The sequence below is a fragment of the Microcebus murinus genome, chromosome 2 (genome assembly GCF_040939455.1).
Source record: "Microcebus murinus isolate Inina chromosome 2, M.murinus_Inina_mat1.0, whole genome shotgun sequence".
NCBI classification, from domain to species: Eukaryota; Metazoa; Chordata; class Mammalia; order Primates; family Cheirogaleidae; genus Microcebus; species Microcebus murinus.
The window spans coordinates 119,509,159-119,535,632 of record NC_134105.1 but is presented as its reverse complement, the minus strand read 5'-3'; the positions used below and the strand labels follow the sequence as shown (position 1 = coordinate 119,535,632).

Sequence of the window (26,474 nt, the reverse complement as noted above, 5' to 3'; positions counted from 1 at the left end):
ACTGTGATTTTTTTAACAGCCTAATTCTTCCTTCACACCTGATAGGATTCATGAAGAATCTTTGCCTTCCATTAGAATAACTGTAAGAAATAGTGGAGGCTCCTACAGTTTGATCAAAGGGTTTTACAGTTTTTATTTCCATTTGCACATTTTTCCCCTTTTGCAGTTGCATAGTTTACCTCCTACCTTTGGAATAGAGAGTAGCCTAATGCCTGCTAGAGAGTCCAAAGCCATGTTTACAGAGTACTGTACTAGCGGGGACATAATCGGAGAGTTGAGCTGCCTGCTTAAGCGTGAAATTGAATATACTGTCATTTGTGAAACAATTTTAGAGGTAAGAAAATGGTTCTGTCATGGGTAATTATTTATTCCTCAAGTAAATTAAAAATGCCAGCATCTTTTCTTCCTCTGGGTTCTGATATCTTATTTAGTCACACAACCAGCTATTGGAGGCAGCATAGTCTATCCGAAAGAAGGCAGATTTAGGGTCTCACATGCCAAGCTCTACTACATGCTCCCATGGGACCTGGAACGTTATTTAACCTCCTCAAGTCTTAATGTCCTTATTTATTAAGTAGAGAGAGTACCTACCTACCTTTTGATGTTATGAGTGTTAGGAAAATACCTTTGTAAAATGCCTGACACATATAGGTGCTCAAAAAATGGCCACCATCACAGGAGGAGGGTTTTTAAAGAGTATTTCTTTGTTTTGAAAGTTCCTTTCTTCTATTTTTTCCATTGCTAAGTAATAAGTTATCTATTTAGCACATAAGTGGCCTGACATTCCACTAGGTGTTGGGAATTCAAATAGATAGGAGCTAAAGTTCCTACTGCAAAGAATTCTCAATCTTTTGGGACTATTCGATGCAACAGAGCAGGATCCATAGTCTTAGGGGTGTGTGGAGTAGAAGGCAATGTTATCTTAGCCATTTCATACCATTTCATTTCCAGAAGAGTATAGAAGGCATGAATCTAGTCACAAGGCTGAATTGAATGAATTAAAGTTCATTTAATTTGAATTCTGAACAAGTAGTCTTCTTTTTCATTCAGGTAAACAGTTTGCCTCTGGAAACAAATACTATGCCCACTGTACCTACTGTAAAAGAATAGACTGTTTCTGTGTTGAAGGTCCTGAAACCTCGGCTCAGGAGCCATATCCTTCGTTGTACCTGTCGACTGATACAAATTTTCCTGGTCTATTTTTTTTTTGGTATTGCTGTTGTTAAGTGAAACTGGTCTATTATTAAGTTTATAACTTTAATTGGACCATAACTTTATCATCTTATACATAGCAAACAACCTTTTCCACAACACGGATGCTTTAAAATGGCAGAGTATCACAATTATGCTAGAATTGACAGTTTTCCAAGAGGCAAGATGAAAATTAGATCGGCAGGCATGTTGTTTTTCGTTGGTCTTATAATTTAGTTCCAAATTGAGCTGCTGTGACCTGGTGTCTTGTTTCAGGCCTGCTTTATCTCCCTGGAGGATTTATATGAAGGCTTTGATGTCTTCTGGCCATCCCTGGAATATAAAATATGGCTAAAGTTTGCTCTCAGTACTGCCTATCAGTATTTTGAATCAAGTCTCATTGGTGAGGTAAGTTAGATGATTAAAATACGAATGAATTGAATTTTTATGTACTGTATTTTTTTTTTTTTTACAAAATGCATTTCATGTTTTTGAAACAAGGATAGAAAGGAAGACTGTGTCTCATTTTCTAGAATGAGATTACTAGAATTTGACCACTCTCTTCTCCCAACTTCCTACAGATTTTCGGTCTTCTTGTCACAGCTAATTTTCCCAGACTATTTGCAATCCTCCCCTAAAACCATAAAAAGTACTTTTAATACTTTTAATATTCAGCAAATATTAAATAGATAGATTCTCCCAGAGCTAAGCATAGCATTAGTCAGAATATGTTACTGCACACTCAATCTGGTTTGTATTGTAGTCCACTTTACCTTCGTTATTAGAAATTTCTGGCCTTTGTTGAGGTGACTGAATCTCTTCCATGAACCTTCCTTCCAAAGAGTAGTGGTTCAACTCTGTCCCTGGACTGGCACAGTTTACAATCCCACATTTGTATGCTATTTAATATTAATAATTATTCAGACCCCTACTATGAGTCAGGAAGTGGGAAAGTGACAGACCTGAAGTTCAACAATATTCACTGAAATAAGAGGCTGGACATAAACGTTGAAATTCAAAAGTTAGTATGTCATACAAGCCAGTCAGGTATTTTTTAAACTTTTATTTATTTATTTTTTTTACTATGTGGCAATAATGACTTTCAGAAAAATTTTACTGGAGGGGTAAGAGGATTGAAACTCTTCCTTTTACTTTGCCTCTTCATGAGAAGTAGGACAAATTCAGGGTCGTATGAAACCCAGAATAGAGAATTAGGACCAACGGGTTGAAACTATATGGAGTCAGGTTTGACTCAATAATATGGTGAAAATCCTTTGCAATTTTTTTTTTAATTCACAAGCAACACATTCATTATGTAAATGAGAAAATACAAATATAAAATATTAAAAATAATAATAACCTTCTGCCCCCAATTTTACTCCCCAGAGAATTTCTATTTAATACTTTGGCTTATTTCACTCCAGTATTTTTTCATTAAAGAACTAGCCAATTAAGACTTTTTAGAACAACATCCAGGCACTAATAAGATTGTTATCTCTTTCCCATTCTAAAACCACAGAACTGAAAAGGTACATGCACTTAAAAACCAAACTAAAATAGCTTATTTTTAGATTTTCCCGTTGCTCATTTTCTTATGTTTGGTACACCCTCAGCAAGTAGGTGTTTGATTTGCCTGTCAGTGACTGAGATTCAAGAACTGGCTTGTGTAGTTGTGCACTTTTTGGGGCTGGAAATGTTCAGACTGAGCTGACAGCCCCTGTCAGAGCACTGGCCAGGAAATTCCTACCATTGGACTGACCTCTAAGCTCCTCTGTTACTGTGCTAGCACTGCTGTGACAAAGTACCACACACTGGGTGGCTTAAATAACAGAAATTTATTGTCTCACAGTTCTGGACGCTAGAAATCTGAAACCACAGTGTTGGCAGTGTTAGTTTCTACCAAGAGGCTGTGAGGGAGAATTAGGTCCAAGCCTCCCTCCTTAGCTTGTAAAATGGCTAAGTGGCACTTTCAGTGGTGTTCACCCTGTATGCAAGTCCTTATCCATATTTCCCCTTTTTACAAGGACACTAGTCCTTTGAAATAGGGGCCCACCCTACTCTGGCATGACTTCATCTTAACTAATTGCAACTGCAATGACCCTGTTTCCATATGAGGTCACAGTCTGAGGTAGTGTGAGTTAGGACTACAACATAAGAATTTGGGGTGGGCGGCGGAACACAATTCAACCCACAACAACTCCCTTCCAGTTCTAAAGTCCATGATTCTGAGCCTTGAAGTGTAGTTCAGACTTGGTGCCTTGCTTTGTTTTGTGTTGGCGTTTTGTTATTGTTTGTGCACTTGTCAAGTGGGATGTTTGCTTACTGCTGGGTAAAACCTCTGAAGCTTTAAGACTCTGGTTCTCATGCAAAGAGAAATCCACTGAGGCATAGCTGACCACCCTGCTGTGGCTGACTGAGAGCTCACAAATCAGGGTCATGACACGGTAACAACAGAAAAGCTTTGAATTCAGAAACTTGACCATTTTAAACTCTAAATAAATTCTGTCTATTGGTACCAGGGTCCATGTGCCTCCTGATATCTTCAAATATTTCAGATAGATCAGTGAATCTGCTTTCTTCTGTGTCAGTTTGTATGATTTATAGAAAAAATGTAATTTTATTATAGGACTTAAATTTTCAGAAGTGTGTGTCATTAAATCGCGCATATGTGGAGACTTTATCAAGCTGTAATGAAATGACTATTAATAATGTGACCATGAAATTTGTTATTATTGTGTATGGCAGTGTAATTGATACTAACACGGAGGAACCATATTTTGCACCTTGCATTATACCTAAAACCTGTGAGCAGGTAAGGAGTATAATTTCTAAAGAGTTCTTTGCTTTTCAGGGTGCCCCATAAATGACTTTAAAATTCAACTGACCACCTTAAAAATAAATTAAACCTGTATAGAATCTGAAGTTCTTAGCTGCCTTTAATAAAAATGAAAATGTGCCCAGGGATTGTGTGTACTGTAGTACAGGTGCCCTACACAAGGGTGTGCCTGAGGGGCAAGGGGGCTGGAATCTGCCTGCTTTCCGCTTGCCAAGCCATTTGCCCTGGCGTGGAGCTGTGCCTTCCCAGAGGAAGGACGGGATGCAATGCGTTTTTCCTAGTTCCCACCTAGGCAATGATGCCGTATTCTAGGTGGCTCTGGAAGCATCTGCACTGACTGATGGGAAGGGAGTCGAGTGGGGCTACAGCACTTTGTTGCCATGTGAGGGGCTGTGGGTACGACTTGATAGTAGGCCCTGGGCCCTGACCTCCTCGTTCCATGCTTCTGTGAGGAGGCGGAAGTGTGAACCTAGGACATAACAGGGCAAGGGGAGGATAAAAGCAAGGTCCCTAATGGGCCAACCCACCCGCTACTGGCCCACAGAGGTGACAGGAGGGTGGCACCCAGGAATGGGGAGGATCAAGAGTCCGGGAGAAAAGGTGACATCTCTCTACTCTGATAGTAAGTTTCTCCACTTTCTGCCTGTTCAGACTGAAAGGGCATTCACTAAATGAAGCTTTATGTCCTGGAAAAGTTGGTAAACCTAAAAAGTGAATTTGCCTCTTTCATAACATTCTTATTTCGTCCCTTTCAACAATTCAGAGGATGAGAGTAATTTAAATATTTTTAATGGCAGATGAAATGACGGGTGGAGGTAAGCGGCAAGGGGCCTACAGTTGAGTTTGTTAAGAGACCAGGGTTTGGAGTCAGGCACGCTTAGACTTAAACCTGATCCCCATTCCTATGTAGAGCATGAGCACAGGCAAGCTGCTTAACCTGTCAGACCCTCACTTTCTTCCTCAGTAAGATGGGGTAATGACGCAGCCATCTCATGGGGTCATTATGAGAATTAAATGAGATAATATGCGACATCTAGAAATGAGTTATAATTACTACTTGTCTGCTCCTGGGCCTTCTGAGAGCCAGATTTTGTGCATGTGGGATGAAAGCTCTAAGGAAGGAAGACAGTCCTGCCCTCCTGGGAAGGCTGGGCCTTGAGCCCTTGGGCATCAATGTGGGAATACAAGCACCTCATTGCGTGCTGGGCATTCCTTGCTTTCCAAACTGGGATTTCCTGTCTAGTTACAAGTAAGATGTAGAAATTTCCTCTCTGGTGTCTATAAGTATGCAACAACAAAACAAGTATGCTGATCTAAGACTTTTTGAAACAACATCAAAGAAGATTTGAAATAAAAAAGATACAGCCTAGGTTGAAGACTCAGTTCTATGCTTTGGCTTATTTCTTACATTCTTTGGAAAGGTTGAGAAGCAGCTATGTTAGAGATCAAAGAATGCTCTTTAGACTAGTTTTGACTTTTTTCCTCTAGGTTCAAGGAACTTCTGACTTAAGCAAGCTGCTGATAATCCAAGCATCTGAGCCTTCCAAAAATAATAATGCCACCAACATCATGGGTAAGGGATTGCCCTTTAACAGTAGGAAAACTATCAAGAAGGAACTTTAATACATGAAAAATTCATTTAATTCTAAGAAAGTGATTTGCAAGGGTATTGTGTGGGCTTTCCATTAGTCCTCATCCTTGGGCCCACCCTGGCTGCCACATTGCTGCTGGGAGACTTATCAGAGACTTCCAGACACTGAAATCCAGGTGGCTCCTTCCTCTCCCATATCCCTCCCTCCATACATGTGACAGGGGAGAGAGCAGCTTCTATGCTGCAGTCTGTTCCTGCCCTGGTAGGCTGCAGCCACATAGTGCCGTTGGGGGCGGTGCAGGAAGTGGGAGGGGATGGACTCGCTCATAGTGGGCCCAGGTGTGGGGAACTGGTTTGCTCCCGGCAACCAAAGGGAATATGGAACCTGACCCAGGCTCCAAATCATGGTCACAGCTGTGAGTCAAACGACTTGGCTTAGGTACACTCTGATAAATGTTTATTAGCCCCCAGTTGCATGCATCATGGTGCTAAGCATGATACAAAGAAGACTCGATAAGAAGGCCTTGCTTTACAGAAAACACACTCAAGATCTTTTATTCCATGCTCAGCCTGATATCAACATTCTCCCAGCTGCCCCAGCTTGAATACACAGTCATCTTGATTTGTGATTCTAATCTGCACCATCCCGGTTGTTTACAATTCATGTGATCCACCAGCTTAGATATTTTGCAATTCTTAATGGTAATCTGGGGGGAGGATTTACATGATTTCAAATTTGGTACAAAAAGTGAGATTTTATTAATATTTTCTATCTCACGATTTCTCATTTGCATAATTTTAATAAAATGCAGCCCCACTGTGTGCTGGGCACTGTGCCAAGTGCTAGTTGGTGAATAAGCCAGACAAGGTTTCTATCCTCATGAGGAGAGATAGACATTAAATAAGTAATTATGCTTTTCCTTTATCAGCAATTTGAATCTCAGACATTCTCATGTCTCCTTTCCACCTCCTGTTCTGGGGTCGTATGCGGCACCATGATTTATGGGGCCTCCTCTGCTAACTAGGTCACCTGTCTAAGTTGGCCAGCACCGAGATAACCATCTCCCCAGCTCACAAAGCCTCTTTAGGTCTGCCACTCGGCTGCTTCCAAACCACCTGGGGGCACAGGAGTCTATGGCAAGGCTGGGAGCTCAGGGCCTACTGTCTCCCCCTCGGGGCACCTGAGTCAGAGATTGTAAGCACTGCTAGGAAGCAGGGCACAGGTCCCTACTGTTCTTGGGTTTATAGGCCTTTCCTCTTCCTCAGGACCTCTGTAATAAATTTTAGACTGAAGGAAACACTTCCCTCTGTATTCCCCGATGGATTTGAAACAAAAGTCACAGATGGTACAAGCATGGACTTGATCTGGGCAGTAGACTGGGTTTGGCCTCCACACGTTTTCTTTTAAAATTTTTAAATTAGTTGCCAAGTTTGAACCACACAGAAGTTTCACACTTTAAAAAAGCAGATTTTGAGGTTTTCATGAAAAAAATGAGGCCTACCAATACTCCAGCCCTCACTCCTGTATGTGGTGACAATTAGCTAGAGCCGAGTGTCAGCTGGCTTCTACAGAGTGTGCAGACGCTCTGTGCTCCCACTCACCACGGTCGGCGCCGCGCCCTCGTCTTCCTCCTGCCCACTTCAGTTGTGTGCGTGAGCCGCCCGTTTTCCTTCGAGTTTGTCAGCCCTGGCACTGGACTCTTGGGAGCTTATTACAGACCTCTGAGAGAAGAAAGTAAAGTGCCTATATGAAAGGAAGAAGGGGAAAGGGAGGCTTATACGGGAGAAAGCAAATAGATGTTTCAAAATATTCTCCTGTTGCCTTTACTCTTAATTTCTAATTCACTTTTTCTGTTGAATACATGTATTTGGTTGGCATCAGTCGACTCTAATCTTCAAATGACCAAGAAAGAATATAACTGGAAAAGATGAGGTAATAAACTCAGCACTTTAGATTTTTCTTATTGTGAATATTAAACTACATAGCTTAAGTAAACTATGAGGCCAAGTAGCAAAATGTGGGCGGTGAGAAGAGGCTCCTAGCTGTAACTCATTAATTTGGACAAATTGGGATCTAGCTTACCTATATTACTTACAGATTAAAATGACAGAATATTTTTTAAAGATGTAATTTTGCCCCACCCATCTTCTTCCCTCCTCACTCCCTTCCCCTGATATTCAGTTCGAAGAGCCGGGATGTCCGGGCTGCGGGGTCGGGAGGGACAAGCATGTGCACGCGTCTGGAGTGCGCTTTCCGGGCGTGCGGGGTGTATGTGGAGCCACAGGCTGACCACGGGCTTCTTCCTACACTATTGATTTTACTTGGGCAGTTTTTAAAGAGAAAACTTACTCTTTTAACTGTCATGTTATCTAAAACGTCTTATATTAAACATATTATGAAATAGGGTGACAGATTTACATGAAATTTTAAGATAAGAGGCTTCAAAATATTTTATGGAGAGTTGCACAGATTTTTGCCCCCTGCCCCTAATCGTTTCCTACTTTTCCTCAATGATCAGGCCTAAGTTAGAGAAGTTTGAGAAGTGCCGGAAGTCAAGCCTGGAGTTGAGGAAGGGAAGGGGCTAGGACAGAGTGTAGAGGGGAATCTGGGGGGAGGCAGCCTACAGGGCTCATGCCTCTGGGGGTCTGTTAGGCCTCCTAACAGGGCTCATTTGGGCCAGCGCCCCCTGCTGGGTGGAGTGAAGGAGCAAATAGCCCTGAAGGGCAACAGGGTGCCAGGAAGCAGTAATGGTGTTAAGGACAGGCTTCTCCCCATCTCCTAGCAGCTGGATGCCAAGTCACCCCAAGTAAACATGACCTCTAAGGAAAAATGATACGCTATGTAAATGTCGCTTTAAGAGAAGTCTTCTGGCCCACCTCATCCCAAACCAGATAGCCACCCTAAGACCCTTCTAATAGAAATTTTCGTCCTGTCACTGTCATTTATGATAATCATGGTTTGCAGTGTATTTGTCTGGGGAAGGAAAGTTGCACCGACCAAGCTTATGGTTAATAGTTCCTTTTTTGTTTGTTTGCCTTTTAGAGACAGGGTCTAGCTCTGCCGTACAGGCTGCAGTGTGGTGGCATGCGATCATAACTCACTGCAGCCTCAAACTCCTGGGCTTAGGTCTATCCTCCTACCTCAGCCTCTCGAGCAGCTGGCACTATAGGCACATGCCACCACGCCTGGCTGATTTTTTTGTAGAGAAGGGGGGTGGGTGGCTCTTGCTATGTTGCCCAGGTTGGTCTCAAACTCCTGGCCTCAAGTAATTCTCCTGCCTTGGCCTCCCAAAATGCTGGGATTACAGGTGTGAGCCACCATGCAGGACAGCAGTTCCTTCAAACAAAGCAACTTATTATAGTTCTTTTTAGGCAACCCTTGTAGGGTCACTCAAAACCCTTAATAGGTGATCTTTTAGGAGGAATATTTCAGATAATAAAATGGAAACTTTTTAATACGTTTTCTGGTTCAAAGAAGTTTTTTCCTTGAAAAGTTCATAGTCTAATAGTTTACTTTTGACTTTCTTTTATAGTTGGAAACTGGACACCATTTTAGAAAATAAATATTAATGATGCAAATATGATGTGTGGAGTCAGGTTAAAGACAAAGCTAATATCTTTGCTCAAATGCTGAAGGATTATCTGGCAAGGAGTTTACTTAGAAGCTGCCGAAAGAAGAAGCAGTTTACTGCTGCATTTACTTTACAAGCAATTGGTGGACTGCTGTAACAACGTTTCATTTTAAGTAGTTGCATTATACTTGAGATGTTAAAAAACTTTTCAGGATAACATAAGATATCCTAAAACTTATAGCTTACCAAATGAAACTCTTTTCCAGGGAGAGCAAATTATAATAGAATACATTATCAAAGGTGTTGTACAACTGATATATTATTGTCTAAAGTGTAAAGCCTATACTTTCTGTTTGTGAAATTGCTATTAGTGCCTCCCCGATATTTTCTAGAGTATAGTTATTCTCCTCTCTCCAATGTAGTAAATATTGAAAAGTGGAACTATATTCCACAAATCTTAGCTACTGAAAGCAAAGTTTAGGAGAAATTAACATTCTTATACTGCATAGCACTGTTTAATGTCACTTTTCATTTCATTTTTAAAAGTCAAATAAAGTTGAATTTTTATGGCCACTTATTATTTGGAATCCATTATTCCTTTTCATCTCAACAAGACTTTGAAAGAATACATGATGCTTTAGGAAAAACCACAATAGAGGTAAGAATAGAAGGAAATCATATCCTCTTCATTAAGCAACATGTCACTATATTTAAAAATGTACTTAGGATCCTGGAAGTGCATATTTGTTATGTAATATTTTGTATTTGGAAAAGAATATTCACACAAGATTCTCACAGCTCATGGCTGCTTAGTGACAAACCAGAATTCAATTTGAGGTTGTGAGCCCTTTTCCCTAAGCTCTTTCAGTAGTTTTATACTGACATCGTCTATGCAGGTAGAATAGATACAGCCAAACAAAATACCAAGGCTGAGTGAGTGATGAGAGGGGCAATAGATTTACTGAGGTTGGGGGAGAAAATCGATGAATTCCATTTTGAATTTGCAGATTCAACAGTAAATGCTCCACTGGTCTATAAACATAAGACTCAAAGTTTGAGTAAGTAATGTTGGAGATTTAAACTTTCAACTGTCACCATTAAAAAGTTGAGGCCAGACTCTCCATGAGAGACGAGGACTAAGGAAGGCAAATATCAAAGAGAGTGGTGAGCCACCTGACATCGAGGGAAGTGACAGAAGACGAGAAGTCAGAGAGACCATTAGTTCAGAGCAGCAAAAAGCACAGATGTACCATTGTCCTCAAGGTTCATATTCTTGAGCGTAGCAACCCCATTAAGGCATTAGGTGAAGAGAGCTCTCTATACTGGGGATCACAAAATCATAGGAAAGATTCTAGGATCCAGGCTTATAATGTAAAGGAGCAAAGTGAGCCAAGACAGGTAGTGAAATCATGTTGTTCTTCAGCTGCTACTCCATTTTCATAACAGGAAATCTTATAACATCTGTCTTTAGAGAAGAGTACTCGGGACCATCCTAGTGAGAAGGAAGCCTCTAAACTGGTACTTCAAAATGTTACAACAGAATTCTCTGATCCAGTTTTAACAAAAGATTTTATTTGTTGATCCCTAAAAAGCAAAATCCAGAATATAGCAACCCACTGCAAGAACGGTTCTGTAATAAAACATTTTTGGCCACCTTCTCCTCTCTGGATGGGGTGTGCCCTTTGACATCCACATCGTCAGGGGCGGCCCGACACACGGAGACACTGCGAAAGGCACGAGCACTTGTCAGATAGCTCACACTTCTGGGACACCTCCCTGGCAGGGATGGGGAGCCTTTTCTGCAGTCTCCCCCTTTTGATAGAAGTTTACTGCAAAATTTTTACAGCAAAATATTTAAAGGGCCCTCCCCTTGCTCTCCTCACTTCAGATATCTACTAGAAAAGTACAGAATTGAAAAGCACTGTGATCAAAACAACGAATGTTAAAGAACATCTGGGTTACTTTAAGTTCCTCGGTTAATAGTTGGATATTTACAGAGGAAGTTGAACTTCAAGTTCTATTGTTTCCAAAATGGGAAACAGAAGAGAGGATTCGATTAGAACAGCTGAAAGAATTGATAGTCATTCCATTATGGTACGAAGCAAGCTTTCTTAACCATCAACTGATACTGCCTCATTGATCACAAACCCCGTGGAGATCCAACATGATGTGAGTCTCAAGTGTAGAACATATTTCAGAGACAGCCAGCAGAGTGCTGATATATGAACAGAACAGAGTGCTGGTGATGGCAGAGAGTAAAGAATCCGAAGAAATTTTTAGTGCCATTTTCATTTAATAAGCCAGTAGTATAGCAACCTAAAGACCTTGGCTACGATCACACCAGGATGTTTTTAGGGAACTGCTGCAGGAAAACATGATTGGCAGCCGACATCCTCTGGCTCACTGCGCTATGCGAGCAGCTCTGGCACCAACTTCCCGGAGAGACTTAAGGCTGGGGTGTGTAGCGGAGGTATTTCTTGCCAGATGGGAGTTCTTTGGTGAAGACTCCTTTAGGGAAAAGTTGTTTGGCTTCCTCTTCAGGAATGGTTGGAAGGACCATCACGCTACCTCCTTCCTATTGAAAGACATGGAGAGTGGTGAGATTCAGTCTTACAGTGGAGCTTAAAGGTCTTCAAGAATCAACTTCAGAAAAGTACCTACAGGTCCTAATGAGACTAATCAAGTATCCTTTACATTCTAGACCCTTAAGAATTTGGTTTCACAAGTTCATCTTTGACACTTTTGAGAGGTAAGCATTTCACCATCTTAAGAAGAAACAGTCCTGCTTTAAACCCAGTAATGGCTTGCCATACACTCTCCTTTCAACTGCCAGCATGTGTCGTGGCCTCAGGCCCTATGTGATGAACCTTCCACCCGCACCCCTCCTCCGGAGGCTCTTTTCCATGCTTTCCTTCTTTTTCTTTTTTTGACAGGTGTGCGCCATCATGCCCAGCCAATTCTTCTATTTTTTTAGAGACAGGATCTTGCTCTTGCTCAGGCTGGTCTTGAACTCCTTGCCTCAAGTGATCCCCTAGCCTTGGCCTCCCAAAGTGCTAGGATTATAGTTGTGAGCCACTACATCTGGCCTTGGCTCTCCTTCTATTCATCTAACATGACAAACTCACTTGCAGATCAAGCTCCTTGCACTAACTGCTCCTTCTGTGCTTTCTTCATGTCCTTCCCCAAGGATCCCGTCAGAGAAAGGCATTCCTGGGCAACCAAATATAAAACCAACTCTCTCACCCCTGTGCTCCTATTCTCCCCACCTCTGCCTGACTATTCTTTGTAGCACCTGTTGTCACCACTTAATAGACTATATAAACTTGTTTACTGTTTGTCTCTCCCCACTGGAATGTAAGTTCTATGACAACAGGGACTTTATATTGTTTACCGCTTGCCCAGTGCCCAGTGTTTGGGCTCAATAAATGTATGTTCAGTTAATGGACACAGAATTTAAATGATTATGTCTGTCAGAGAAAACAACAAAACGTGTTATTCAGGTTAGCATATTTTAAAAATGTAGCAATGTTAAGATACTCCTGTGATATTATCCATGTTCTACATATTTGCAGAAATCCTAGAGATTAAAAGTTTATGAACAAGTTTCAAAGAATTTTACATAGGTTTAAAAGACTGAAGCATAAGAGAAATGAAGTGTTTCATGACATTAACACATCAATAGTTTTCTAGCCATGATTTAAGAAAAATGGTCAAAGTTTTGCGATAAATATTTTATCATTAGGGAAGGGTTAGATGAAAGTTGTTTTTTTTTTAAACCTGTATTAGGAAAAGGAATCATTCTGACCAATCAATTTGTCCAAATTTTCTGAAAGTTAGAAAGCAATATACGGGGTTTGTGTCTTACGTAAAAGGTATTAAAAGACCTTGAAAAAGGCCTCTGGACAAATCTTAAACTTAGCCTTGAGGAAAAATCCTCCCAGTTTGCCAGAAACAGAGCCCTAGGTAACACAGACCCTGAAGGCAGCTATTTGGAGACTGGCCCTTCAGGCCTTCCAGGCAAGTTGAATATCTGCTTTTTTAACATCTTTACCTTCCAATCAACTGGTGTGGCAACCCTCTTTTCTGCTGTCAGCTGGAGAGAGGTAACTACTCTGAGTATCTCATCAAAGTTCCTGCCAGTGGTAGCTGGGTAGAGGATGGACAGCTTCAGTGTCTTATCAGGACCAAAAATAAACACCTGCAAAGCACAAAAAGGCATAAATAGAGTTCTTTTGGTATTAAAGCCACTTAGAAAGTTCTGCAATCATTAAAAATGTTCAAAAGCGTAAAAACTAAACAAAAGCAAAACATCTAGAAGGATACACCAAACTGGGTAGCTGGAATATAGATCATTTTCTTCTCCATGTTATTTTTCTAAAATTAGAAGGGAATCATATTTGGTTCTGGCTGTCCCAGTAAGAAACAGGAAAGGTCCCTGGAAGGTACTATGTCAACTGGGGATGATGAGCATAAAAATAATACTAATGGAAGTTGACATTGGTTCTTTAAGAGTCGTACATTTGTGCAGATGAGGGACTGGGCTTGTTCTCTAGTGGGTGGAGAACAGATCAAATTAACATTTAAAAACAGAGCTGACTGACTGAGAAGGACATGGCCCATCACTAGAAAGAGAGGTCTCTCAGGAGACAGCCTATAGAAAAGGTGTCTTAATTCTAGATGACACCTTAGGACAAACTACTTATTATTTTGTAGATTTCCAAGCACTATGCACTTAGCAGTTTAAAAATTTAGCTGGAGATTTCAGCCACTTTGTATCAATCAGTATTACAGATAATCAATGATATTGTCACCAATACACAGTTATTTTGTAATTGTAGATATTCCCCTATTTCCTCTAGCTGGTCCAAGCATTTGGACAGACAGCCTGATCAGTCATGCTGACTACAAAGTGGAAAAGTGGATTTCTACAACTTACCACACGAGCTGTAACAGGCATGCCCTTTTCATCCTTCTCTGCAGGGTCCAGCATGCCTAACAGGATAGCAAGGTCCCGATCCTTATCGTCGATGATGGGAAAAGGTAACTTTTCTGTGGGCTCATCACCATTATAAGCATTGATATCCTGAAATGCAGGTGAAAGAGGAAATAGAAATCTAAACCCAACACATCCTCTGAGTGTTAACAGTTAGCCATCACCTTGCAAGAAAAGGAAGAGAACTATAATCTAATAATTTTCACTAAGAGATTTTAATAAGAAAACGAATAGATGAACACCCCTCACCAAATTATTAACAGGAATAATGGTAGGGTGCAGTACTTAGTTTATAACCATGGGCAAAAGTCCTTTTCATGGCCAATTCTCTTAAATTTAGCATGCTTTTACTACTTTGAGAAAGCAGCAGTAAGCCCTTCAAAAGTTGAAGAATATAGTTAGATCCTAATACAAGGTACCTCTGGGTACTCAAATACTGTAAAAACCATCAGAAACAACGGGTTCATTAAGTCTATCACATCTAGAAATAATGATATGTGCAAAGAAAATTAAATTCTATAGATCTGGTTCTGCCTCAGAAGCACCTTAACTCAGACATTAAGTTACAAAACAGAGCCAGAGAAATGGACAAAAAAAAATCATAAAACTTAAAGCAAATACACAAGAATGGATAGTCAAAAATATACTTCAAGGATAAGTCTTAGGTAAATGGGTAAAAAGGCAGAAGTAAACTTACACCAGGGTGAAATTCAAATAGAAAACAGAACATTTCAAGTCTGAAATAAAGGAAAATGATGTAGTTCCCTCCTCCGCTAGTAAAATTTTATTCATTCATTCATTTCTACTTTTTTTGTCCCTAAAAGCTTTTGGGGAAAAAACAGTTTCATTATTTGATCAAGCATTACTTTAGCACTTAATGTGGATTATGCATGTGGATTACAAATGAGTAAGATATAGCTATTGCCCTTAAAGGAACTTATAACTTGGTTAGATGATTCCCACATGAAATAGCAGCAAAAACAAGACTATAACGTTTTAGTGGCAGATTGCAAATGCTGAAGTATATGAACATTCCCATTGCTTCAAGAAAAGGGTAGGACTTCTACCTGGGCCACTGAAGGATGAGTAAGATTTTTCCAGGAAAAAGGAAGGCATTTTAGGGAGCAGAAACATTATTAATGAGACCTGAAGGCAAGCCTGTGCATGAATTATCGATAGGAGTGAGGAACTTAGCTGGGCAGAGTTTAGGAAATAATGGAAAAGAAGATTTAAAGTTGAAATAACAGGCTAGCTGTGGTGGCTCACACATGTCATCCCAGTGTTTTGAGAGTCTGAGATGCGAAGATCACTTAAGGCCACTTTGAGGGGTTTAAGACCACCCTAAGCAACATAGCAGGACCTTGTCTCTACAAAAAAAAATTTAAAAAAATATTAGCTGGGCATGGTGGCGTGCATATAGTCCCAGCTACTCAGGAGGCTGAGGTGGTAGGATCACTTGAGTCTAGGAGTCTGAGGTTGCAGTGAGCTATAATGGCACCACTGCGTTCTGAGCCAAGGCGACACAGCAAGACCCTGTCTCTAAAATAAATTTAAAAGATAAAGTTGGAACAAGGTCAGTCTATTTATTATGTGGAGCCTTGAAAGTAAAACTGGGGCTTCAGATACAAAACCTTTGTGGATTTCTCAACAGAGCTGTGACAGGGTAAATTCGTTAATGTTGCATTAATGAACTTTAAAATGGGTAACAACAAATTCTAACATGTTCCCTAATTTTATTATCTTAACTTTCCTCCTATTGTCACTGGCTGCCTATTAAGTGATCATAACTAAACAATAATCAAGATGATTTCATACTTGAGGTTTCCTGTATAACCAGTTGTATATAGTTTGGGCACTGCTTCTGATACTTGAGAAATATTTAATGTAATCACAGTTCTGAAAACCTCTAAGGCAGAAGCTCACCAGATAAAATGAACCTGGTTATGCTTCTATACTTTAAAGGGTATTATATAATGGACTATAAACTCTTGCTTCAGCAATTTGTTGTTTTAATTATTGCTATGCAGTAATTCTCTACCCTGCCTCTTGCATTACACCTATGAACACCAAAGAACCATATACTTTGGCTTTACCTTCAATCAGGTTAAATCCTACTGTCATCTAGTGTCAAAAAGAACATCAGCTTGAGGTTCAAACCACATTGCCACCATTTTCTAGCTGGGCAAATTTGAGCAAGTCCTTCCAACTCTCTGAGTGAAAAAAGTATGCTCATCTACTAAAATGAGAAAAAGGAAATTGAGAGCACAAACCATACACATACCTTACAGGGCTCTGCTAAAATCTAATAAGAAATTGCCTATGAGAATGTTGTAGAAATGTCAGTTACCATTCACTGGTAAGTGTAAGCAATGAAAAAAACATCACCTCAAGAAAGATAATTGCCCTTTCTTTTTCTCCTAGATGTGACTCTTTTAAAGTCTCAGACTCTTAGGACTAACTGGTATTATTAATAAATGGCCATGGGATGCAGCCCTAGGTCACCACCTCACAAATAGGACTACATCTTTTATTCAGTCGCAAGGGCTTCACATAATGCTTGGTACACAGTAATGTCCCTTAGAAGGCAGCTATCATTATTACTTAGTAGCAAGCTATAGCAAATTCTTTAAAATGTTTTCAAGGTTAGTTTAGACCACCAAATTTATTGTCTAAGTAAACCCTTTCACTGAAAATAGACAATTCCTTCAATTCATTCATGCAACAAATATTGACTGGCCCCCTACAATGTACTGAGTATTGTTCCAGAAGCGCACAAACAGGAGTTCCTGCCCCTGCTGAGCCTACACTCTACTGGAGAGAAACAAACAAAATAAGAAATATGCACAGTATTTTAGATGGTGACAAGTGCTAAGCTGAAGGGGACAGTGAGTGTGCAAAGGCATTATAATTTTAGATAGAGAGGGTAAGAAGGGCTTTAATGGGGTGCCATTTGACTTGAGACCCAGAGGAAGTGAGGGAAAGCCAGAGAAATACCTGGGGAGTGCTTTTTCTAAATATGATTCTGGATAAATTTTGAAGGTAGAGCTGATAAGTTTGAGGGTAAATCAGACATGTGATATGAAAAAACAAGAGGAATTAAGAATGTCTCCTAGATTTGGGGCCTGAGCAACTACAAAACTGTAGATGCCATTAGCTGAGATGAGCAAAACCCTAGCTTTAAGAATGGGGCCCGGTTTCAGACAAGCTAGGTTTGAGATGACTGGCTCTCCTAGGGCAGATGCCAAGTAGGCAGTGCTTATAACAACCTGGAAGCCAGGGGAGTCTAGCCTAGAGGTGGAAATTTGAGAATCATGGCATATAGATGGCATTTAAAGCTATGAGTGGATGAACTCACCTATGGAAAGACTGTACATAGAAAGAGAAGAGGTCCAAGAAATGAATTCAGGGCAACTTCAGCATAAATTAAGAGTTGGGAGATGATGAAAAATCAGTCTAAGCCTGAGCAGAAACAGCTAGAACATGGTCTCCTGGAAGCCAAAAAAGGAAAATGTTTCAGGAGATGGAGTGATCAGCTGGGTTGAATGCTGCTGGTAGGTCAAGATGAGGACTGGGAACCAAACACTTTCACTGTGTAGTCCAAGTCAAATTTTCAAATAATCAGTGAACTCTGAACCTGAGGGTTACTTGTACTTTTACCTTAAAAACCAAGATATTCTCTGGCATTTTTAACTTGATCTGTAACCTCAGGCTCAAAGCACATGCCCATTGGTCTACTCTACCTTGCTCCAGGCAAGATGGTCCTCAACACTGTCTATTGAAAGGGCAATCAACTTAACATTCCTCTTGGCGAATTCTGGTGCCAGCTTTACAGCTCTGCCAAGCTCTGTGGTGCACACAGGGGTAAAGTCCCGAGGGTGGGAGAAGAGAATGCCCCATCTGAAAGGAAGAAAAAGGAGGTCACAAATGAATAAAGTCATTATCAACATTATGTAGAATGAAAAGCCCCAATTTCTGGACAAAACCAGGCTTGCTTTTTTCAATGAGTGATTATGATGACATTTGCTCTTAAACCTTTTCTGTTGAGAAATGCTTTTCAATCTTTTTACTTCCAGAAAAAGTAAACAGTCCAATTCAATTAAAGATGGGAAATTCCAGATGGTAAATATTTAAAAAGACTAATTTTAGGGTGTTGCCTCCTTTAATAACTATGGAGCCACTCTAACTCCTTTTCAGCTAATTAAATCTGTGCTACTTAAGCCAAGCTGAAATAACTTTTTATTTCTTCTTATTCTTTTCTACATTTTTTTTCTAGCACAGACCCTGACATTCAGCTCCGATAATGGATGTCCCAATATGCCCTGAATCCAAACAAATGTCTGAATGCAATAATAAACAGATTATATAATCTGAAATAAACAGCGTTCTATCCTCTATTTATATGTAAAATCACAGTGGACACTTCACTTCTTTGAAGCAATTGGACATAAAATCTTTTATAAAACGACTTTACTGATCTAACCTGCCAAACAAGACACCTGATACTTGCACCCGGACAAAACAATAGCACCTTAAACAGTTTAACCTATCTCTTCATTTGCAGTTTCTTTTCCTTCATGCTTCAGATTAAGTAGGTAGAAAACTGACAACCTACAATGTAGATTTCTACAACTACAAATTCTTAGGAGAATACTAATATCTAAATCACCATTGTCTCCTTGTCTAAGGTTAAACTTGTATAGATTTTGAGCACGTTTCAAGCTGAGTCACCAAGAAATTTGGGGTACCATTTCCTTCTCTTTGGTGACAGAAACTACTCTTTCAACTGAAAAGGAAAATCTAACACTCAGTTCTCCACATTCCCATCAACTTATACCATCCTAAACTAGATGATTTAGGCAGGATCCTAAACTAGTAGATAACTAAATCTAGCCTAGATACTAAGGTGACCTCTCCGAAATTTGGCAAGTTTCCCTGAGCACAAAGAACAAAGCAAAGACAAGGGCACTTCCTTCCCACCTACATTTGCCACTCAACTTCCAAGGCCTCAGGAAAGAAAAAGGCCTTCCTCCAAAAAGGATGGAGGGCGCTATGGCAAGATTGGGAAGAAACACATAATATTTTTTAAGATTGTGGAGGTGTGCAGTATGTTACCTTTTGGTCAAGGGCAATAAGAGGGACATAGAGTATATTTTGAAATAAGTAATATGAATTCCTAGGCCTTCTATCCTATGGAAAAGGACCTATTTAATGGTCAGATGAGACTTAGGAGAAGGTCTACAGAAGTTGAGAAGAAGTGGGACACGACATTTCTTCTTGTACTGTTAAAGGGGTAATGAATTAGAAAAGTTAGTTCTTTTTCCATTGTGAGTCAATAGAGACTGTTTTGCTGAATCATGCTAAGGAACTGGGTTTAAGCCACTTCACATCCTTCCCTCCCTCAGAAGCCAAACTCCAGTTTACCACATGGCTAGAAACAGGATAAACTCCAAGAACATCTTATCTTGGCCGTCCTTCCCCTCTAAGTCTTCCTACTGCTGTTTATAAGAGTAATTCAATTCTTTCTCCCATTTCCTTCCTTTCTCATTTTCAAAAGACAAAAGGTTTCCTCCTTTAAGAGAATGGTCTACACTTACTAAGCCCCAGAAAACCCCTGAAAAACATGTTTCATTTAGTGACAATGTACTATGAAAAAGCTGTTTCTACTATACACAAAACAGTGATGAGGCTCAGCAAAGCCACCAAAAGCAGCACCCAAATCCCTTTAGTTTTTTCCAATTGTCAGGGGTAGGGTAGATAACTGTAATGTTTAAAATTATTTTCTTCTCCAAAAGATACCTGGATCAAAAATTGCCCATTTATTGATAGGGCTGTTTTATTTTTTCTTATCGATTTTCTTCAGTTCTATATAGATTCTTGTTATCAGTCCTTTATCAGATGTGTAGACAGCAAATATTTTCTCCCATTCTGTAGGTTGTCTATCCGCTCTAATGATAGTTTCCTTGGCTGTGCAGAAGATTTTTAATTTGATCAGGTCCCATTTGTTTATTTTTGTTGCTGCTGTGATTGCTTTGGGGTCTTCTTCATAATTCTTTGCCTAGGCTGATGTCTGAAAGAGTCTTCCCAACATTTTTTCCAGAGTTCTTAAGGTTTCATGCCTTAGGTTTAAGTCTGTTATACATTGTGAGTTGATTCTTATGAGAGGTGGGGATCCAGTTTCAATCCTCTGCATGTGGATATCCAGTTTTCCCAGCACCACTTATTGAATAGAGATTCTTTTCCCCAATGTACATTTTTGTCTGCTTTGTCGAAGATTAGATGACAATAAAGACATCTGCACTCGAATGTTTGTAGCAGCACAATTCACAATTGCAAAGATGTGGAAACAGCCCAAGTGCCCATCAATACATGAGTGGCTTAATAAAATGTGGTATATGTATACAATGGAATATTACTCAGCTACAAAAAACAATGGTGAAATAGCACCTCTTATATTACCCCAGATAGAGCTTGAGCCTATCCTTTGAAGTGAGGTATCACAAGGATGGAAAAACATGCATCACATGTACTCGCCATGAAATGGGTACTAACTGATCAATGCTAAGGTGCTCACCTGGTGGTAATACTCATTGGGTGCTGGTCAGGTGGGGGTAAACCCACAACTAACGGAAGCAGAGCACACTGTATGGGAGAAGGGCATGCTTATAGCCTGGCTTGAGTGAGGCAAATGCATTACATGTAACCAAAATGTTTGTATCCCCATAAAATCCTGAATTAAAAAGAAAAAATAAAGTGTAAATTCTTGGGCTCCGCTCCAAGAAAAAAAAATTTTGACAGTCTGATTTGAGATCATATGGAGTTTGGAAAAATTTGGCGGAAATCCACATATTATAATGATATAGAATGGTCAAATTTCTTTTCCTGGTAGGGCAAGGATATTATGCCTAACCTAACCCTAGGCAGACTTGTTTTATAAATGCAGATATTTTTCTCATCTTCCTACCTGCGGCTCCCTGAGAATGCACCACTTTTAATCAAATCTAGATAGATCCAGAGGCCAATAAACAACAAAAGTATGGCATCAATAGCTTAAATACTGACAGCATTTATAATTGTTGCTACAGTAAATATACTTTATGTTAGTATTTAATCCACAGAAGCTAAGAGTTCTGGTAAGGTTTTATGTTTCATGGGGGTTAGGTATATAGAAATGGGAGGTTAATACACTCTGAAAAATCCCATGGAATTTTAGAGAAATATTAATATCTAGATTCTCAGTATAAGACTGAGACTGTATTCCTAGAGTCTTTTTGTGCCTGCAAAGTCTGAATGTTCCATTTCTCACTTTTTGCTAACAGATTCCTCTCTTTCACAAAGCTTAATTTTTCCCTAATCAGTGGCTGGAAAATGGCCTTAAGGGGTTGTAAGGGAACAGGCTTGACATCTAAGAATTTCTCCTAGGTTCTCTGCATAGCCCTGTCCAGTCATTCATTAATTTCATAAGCTTCCCTCTCTCTGCCTATAGATATATACCCCTGTATATTGTATACAAACCAGGGAGGAGGTGTCAGGAATTGTCAAGCCTTGGAGCATAACAGTGTAGTGGGGCTGGAACTCCAGAACCACAATATAACTTGACATGCCTGTAATGTTTCTAAGGAAAACTAAGTAACTTAACAGCTTGCTGATTCAGGAGTTGCAAAAAAAAAAGGGGGGGGGCATCAATTTTCTCCTAGTTGCAACAGCATGATTGTGAGGCCAAATCATGCATTATCAATTTGGCTATCACCAGCAAGGCCACGTGCTGGCAGCGCAGCAGAAAGGGGAGGGGACAGTGAGTGGCACACCACTGGCAAACAAAAGGGTCTCGGAGTGGGGAAGTGCACATCCTGGAGCCTGGAACGACCTACAAGGGCAAGAATAGGTCACCGCAGCTGAGCCCTCTCAGAAAGCCCTTCCTCAAAGTGTTACAAGTTCTGGAATGAAGGACGCACCTACACACAGTGTTCCTGGTTCCTCCCAAAGCCGTTATCACATCTCATCTTGGCCACTGGAGAAAGCTCTGGACAAAAAGTCTTTTGGCTACTTACTTGGCAGCTGGTGGTTTTAATTGTACATTTTGTACCCAGAAGCCCGCAAATACCACTGCAGCTAGCAGCCCCCTCAGATAACTCTTCGGGCTCCCCTAACCTGTGGCCGGCAGCAGTGTCCTCTGACTTCGGCCTTAGTCCCTCCTCCTCCCTAGGGAGCAAACTCCGGGACGGAGGGCGGGCGGGCGGTGCGACCCCGGGCACGAGTCCTGGGAAGTGACCGCAAATGCCACCCCGCCCGTGCCCCCTCGGCCTGACCAGGCTGCGTGCCCAGTTCAGTACGCCAAGTTAAAGAGACGACAAACCGTCCTCCGCACGGGCATCAAGTTCCCAGGGCCCGCGGAGCCCAATTTTGTCCCCCGCACTCCCGAGCCAGCACGGCCACGCCGGGGCAGAGACCACTCGGAGCGAGGGGCCGCGCAGGCGGGCCGGAGCCACACGGCGAGAGGCTCGGGCGGGCGCCGGTGCCGGAGGCGGCGGCGGCACTCGGGCTGCGCGGCGGGGACGGAAGGGAGGAGAATAGGGAAGGCACCTCGGGCCGGCGACACCGAGGCCAGGGCAGGGCTACGCGGCGCCACTTACGAGTCTCCCAGATAGTCGTGGAAGCTAATGCGGCCGACGGTGGTATTGGCCTCGAAGTTGGGAGCCTTGTCCCCGAGAAGCAGACCTCCGGGCATGGCGGCGGCGGTGACGCGGGAGGATGAGGAGGCGCAGTTGCGACAGCGGCCAGCCGCTTTCTGGCGACGAGGTTCTGGTCCCGCGCGCGGAGCAGTATGTAAGGCGAGGGGGCGGGGCCTGGGCGGGGCCTGGGCGGGGCCACGGCGGCGCCGGCGGGGTGAGGGGCGCGCGCGAGGCGGACGCCGCGGCCGCAGTCGGGCGCGCCGCCGGGCCTCGGACGCGCCGCGAGTCTCGGGCCTAACGCCCGTCTCTCTCCACACGTCTCTCAGTACGTCGCCCCCTGGAGGCTTGGGGGTGCGCGCGGTTGATCTCGCGGGGCGCGTGGGCTTTAGGGTGAGAGGAAGCGGAACGCGGTTAGGAGAGAGAGCCCCGCGGGAGGAGAGTCGCCCGGCCCGCCAGGCTGCCGTGCGCGCCGCACGAGGCCGCGCCGCACGAGGCCGCGCAGACCCTCGGGAGCGTGCTAATGGGTCACGCCACGACTCTCGGCCGAGGGGCGACCTGTCGACAGCCACCCTGTTAGTGCGAGCGCCTGGAGACCGGCCGGCCGCTCTGGCCGGCCTAGCCTTGGTGAGGATGTGGCAAGACCCAGCAGCGTGGCTGAACTTATGTCAGAGGAAGTGGCTTTCTCATTGCAGCAAAAATTCCCGTACCAGTGTCAGTGCTAGGGTAATGTAAAACTTCAATTTTTATTCTGCTCCCTGCTCCCAGTTTGCAGTGAGCCATATACATCTTCAACACGGTTATCCTGAATTCTAAATACAAATTTTAAAACATACTTATTTAAACCTTCTGTGTGTGCAAGTCAACTCTGCCCCCCATCGAGGTGGGAGGTTTAGATTTATTTCCTTTCTAAGTGCCAAGCACGAGATAAGATACCTGTTCTCTTGGAGCTTTCCTTTCAGTGAAGAGCGACAAATGGCAGCAAGCACATGATTAAACAAGAATATATTAAAGAGCATTAAGTCCTATTCAGAGAACTAAAATAAGTTTATGTGCTAGAGCAGCGGTCTCCAACCTTTTTGGCACGTGGGACTGGTTTCATGGAAGATAATTTTTCCACAGACTGGTGGGTGTGAGCGACGGGGAGCGATGGGGAGCGGACCGGGTGTAGACACAGATGAAGCTTGGCTCCCTCCAGGCCGCTCACCTCCTGCTGTCCGGGTGTTGGCAGGAGGGGAGGGCGCTCTTCGTCCCCCCTTCCTAAGTGTCATGGTTTCACGGAAGACAATTTTCCCGTGGATTGGAGGAGGGGGTGGTGCGTCTGAGCTTTGTGGCCCAGTCCCTAATAGGCTGCTGACAGGGGTTAGGGACCGCAGTGCTGGAGGGTAGCTGGAGGGATCTTTTGGATTGGGTGGGGTGGTCTGGTCTGGGAAAGCCTCCAGGGTAATGTAGATAAACTATTGAGCACATGGTAGGTGCTCTGGAAATGGTAGCTACTATTTGGATGAGGGCAATGGTTCATGCAATAACTTTTACTTTCCCTACTACCCAGGCCTGGTCATACAATGGAGAGATACAGCCCCTCCTCTTACCAGGAAGGCAGATTTACATGCAATTGTGATAAACTGTAGGGTAAAGGTTGTTGAGGGAAAGCACAAATGGTTTGAGTTCAGATATGGGGAAAATTATCTGGATAGGGTTGGCAGGCTTATGGGAGGTGCATGGCAGTGTTGAGCAGTGACTCGCATGCTATGATTTGAGTTGTCATCATAGTGATGTGTATGTGTGTGCATGTTAGTCATAATTACCCCGTTCCCCACTGAACAAGGACTTGTGGTAAGATTACTGGTAAAATTTCTGATACCAGAAAAAGATGCTTTCGTGCAGCTGTGGGGTTTGGAGAGACCCTTGAAGTCCTTATAGTTACCTCCTGAGGGTCAGGAGGGAAAGGATTGCTGGGATTTGCAGAGGCCAGTGACTTTGGGCTGGTTCACATTGTCTCTCCTGTCCTCCCTGCTTGGAACAGATTGAAAGAAAAAGTGAAGGAATTGGCAATGGCCATTTGGAAGAACTACAGTGTATTATGATGCCTGTCTCTCTTACCAGATGGTGAACTCCTAAAGGTTTGACCATATTTTATTGATGAATATTGGAGACCTGTTAGACATAGTGGGCATGAGAACTAGGTTGCATAAAATATTGGAGAAACATTTGGCTACCTTCCTGCAGCCTCAACAGCAAGAAACTGCTGTCCACAACAGCAAAGTTTCTTGTTTGTACACAGCTGGGAGCAATATGTCCCTAGTCATACAGTCATGTGATACATAATGACATTTATGTCAAGTCTGACTGCATATTCTACAATGGTCCCATAAAATTATAATGGAGCTGAAAAATTCCTGTTGCCTCATGACATATTGATGATCCTGACACTGCAGGTCTAGGCTAGTGTGTGTGTTTGTGTCTTAGTTTTTAACAAAAAAATTTAAAAAGTAAAAAAAAATTTGTTTTAAATAGAATAAAGCTTATAGAATAAGGATACAAAGAAAGAAAATACTGTATTTTTGTATAGCTGTACAATGCATTTGTGTTTTAAGCTGTTAGTACAAGAGGCAAAAAGTTAAAAAACTTTAAAAGTTTATAAAGTAAAAAAGTTATAGTAAGCTAAGGTTAATTTATTATTCAAGAAAGAAATATTAAAAAAGAAATTTATTCTAGCTTAAGTGTACTATAATGTCCTAAGCTTTCCATTCAGTCATTGCTCACTAACTTACCCAGAGCAACTTCTAATCCTGCAAGCTCCTTTCATGGTAAGGAACCTATAGAAGTGTACCATTTTTTATCTTTTATATGGTGTTTTTACTGTGTCTTTTATATTTTTAAATGCATAAATGCCATTGTGTTACAGTTGCCTACAGTATTGAATATAGTAATATACTAGACAGGTAGGTTTGTAGCCTGGAAGCAATAGGCCATATCATATAGTGTAGGTGTGTAAGAGGCTATATCATCTAGATTTGTGTAAGGACACTCTATGATGTTCACATAATCATGAAATCGCATAAGGATGCATTTCTCAGAACTTATCCCTGTTGTTAAGGGATGTAATCGTAAGTAGGTAAAAATCCTTATGCATGCAGGAGGAGACATATACAACTCGAAATTAACGTTAGGATGGTGGGATTGTGTATTTTTTAAAAAATCTTATAAACTTTCTTGTTAGATTTGATTGTATTTTCAGGAAAAAAAAAGGCCAGAGCACAGGAAACATACATACCGAAACACACCCATTAAGGCAGTGCTATCAACCTGCTGTGTGAATGGGGCTGATAGTCTCTTCACTGCTCTTCTTTATCACATTTAATGTGGCCACTCTTCCATATTATATTAATATTTATTACAGGACTTCTACAATCTGGAGAGAAGTCAAAGTAGGAAATATGGGAGTAAAAATGAAAGACAATAGCTTTTAAAATCCTAGAATAAGGAATAACTATCAGAGGGGCTTTGGAGTAGTGAATTCTGACACTTCTTTTCCCAAATAAAACACTCTGAAAGTTCACTGTTTACCCATTCCACCAATAATAATTTTTAGGGAAAAATTTGTCCATAAATTGCTAAAAGA

The 26,474-nt window shown here is 41.6% G+C and overlaps 2 protein-coding genes across 2 annotated transcripts in view; one reads left to right on the top strand and one right to left on the bottom strand.

The window, feature by feature from the left end:
- Nucleotides 1-7,715, top strand: part of SLC9C2 (solute carrier family 9 member C2 (putative)) — a 91,465-nt gene extending 83,750 nt beyond the window's left edge. Inside the window, exons 22-25 of the mRNA XM_076000391.1 lie at nucleotides 167-334; nucleotides 1,468-1,599; nucleotides 3,818-4,003; nucleotides 5,516-7,715. Of these exons, the coding sequence (XP_075856506.1) occupies nucleotides 167-334; nucleotides 1,468-1,599; nucleotides 3,818-4,003; nucleotides 5,516-5,650 (621 nt within the window). The 3' untranslated portion in view covers nucleotides 5,651-7,715. The remainder of the gene's footprint in view (nucleotides 1-166; nucleotides 335-1,467; nucleotides 1,600-3,817; nucleotides 4,004-5,515) is intronic.
- A 3,025-nt stretch (nucleotides 7,716-10,740) lies between these two features.
- PRDX6 (peroxiredoxin 6) lies at nucleotides 10,741-23,025 on the bottom strand. The gene is made up of 5 exons (XM_012765107.3): nucleotides 22,814-23,025; nucleotides 17,924-18,080; nucleotides 14,127-14,273; nucleotides 13,242-13,388; nucleotides 10,741-11,765 (listed from the first exon to the last, which is right to left on the bottom strand). The coding sequence occupies exons 1-5, from the start codon at nucleotides 22,906-22,908 to the stop codon at nucleotides 11,637-11,639; spliced, it is 675 nt and encodes a 224-aa protein (XP_012620561.1). The 5' UTR covers nucleotides 22,909-23,025; the 3' UTR covers nucleotides 10,741-11,636.
- Nucleotides 23,026-26,474: the final 3,449 nt, after the last annotated feature.

Coding starts and splice junctions, on each gene's coding strand:
- PRDX6 (XM_012765107.3), bottom strand. CDS start 22,908: ATGCCCGGAGGTCTGCTTCTCGGGGACAAGGCTCCCAACTTCGAGGCC. Junction 18,081..22,813: donor CACGACTATCTGGGAGACTC/GTAAGTGGCGCC, acceptor TCTTCCTTTCAG/ATGGGGCATTCTCTTCTCCC. Junction 11,766..13,241: donor CCACACCAGTTGATTGGAAG/GTAAAGATGTTA, acceptor GTCTTTCAATAG/GAAGGAGGTAGCGTGATGGT.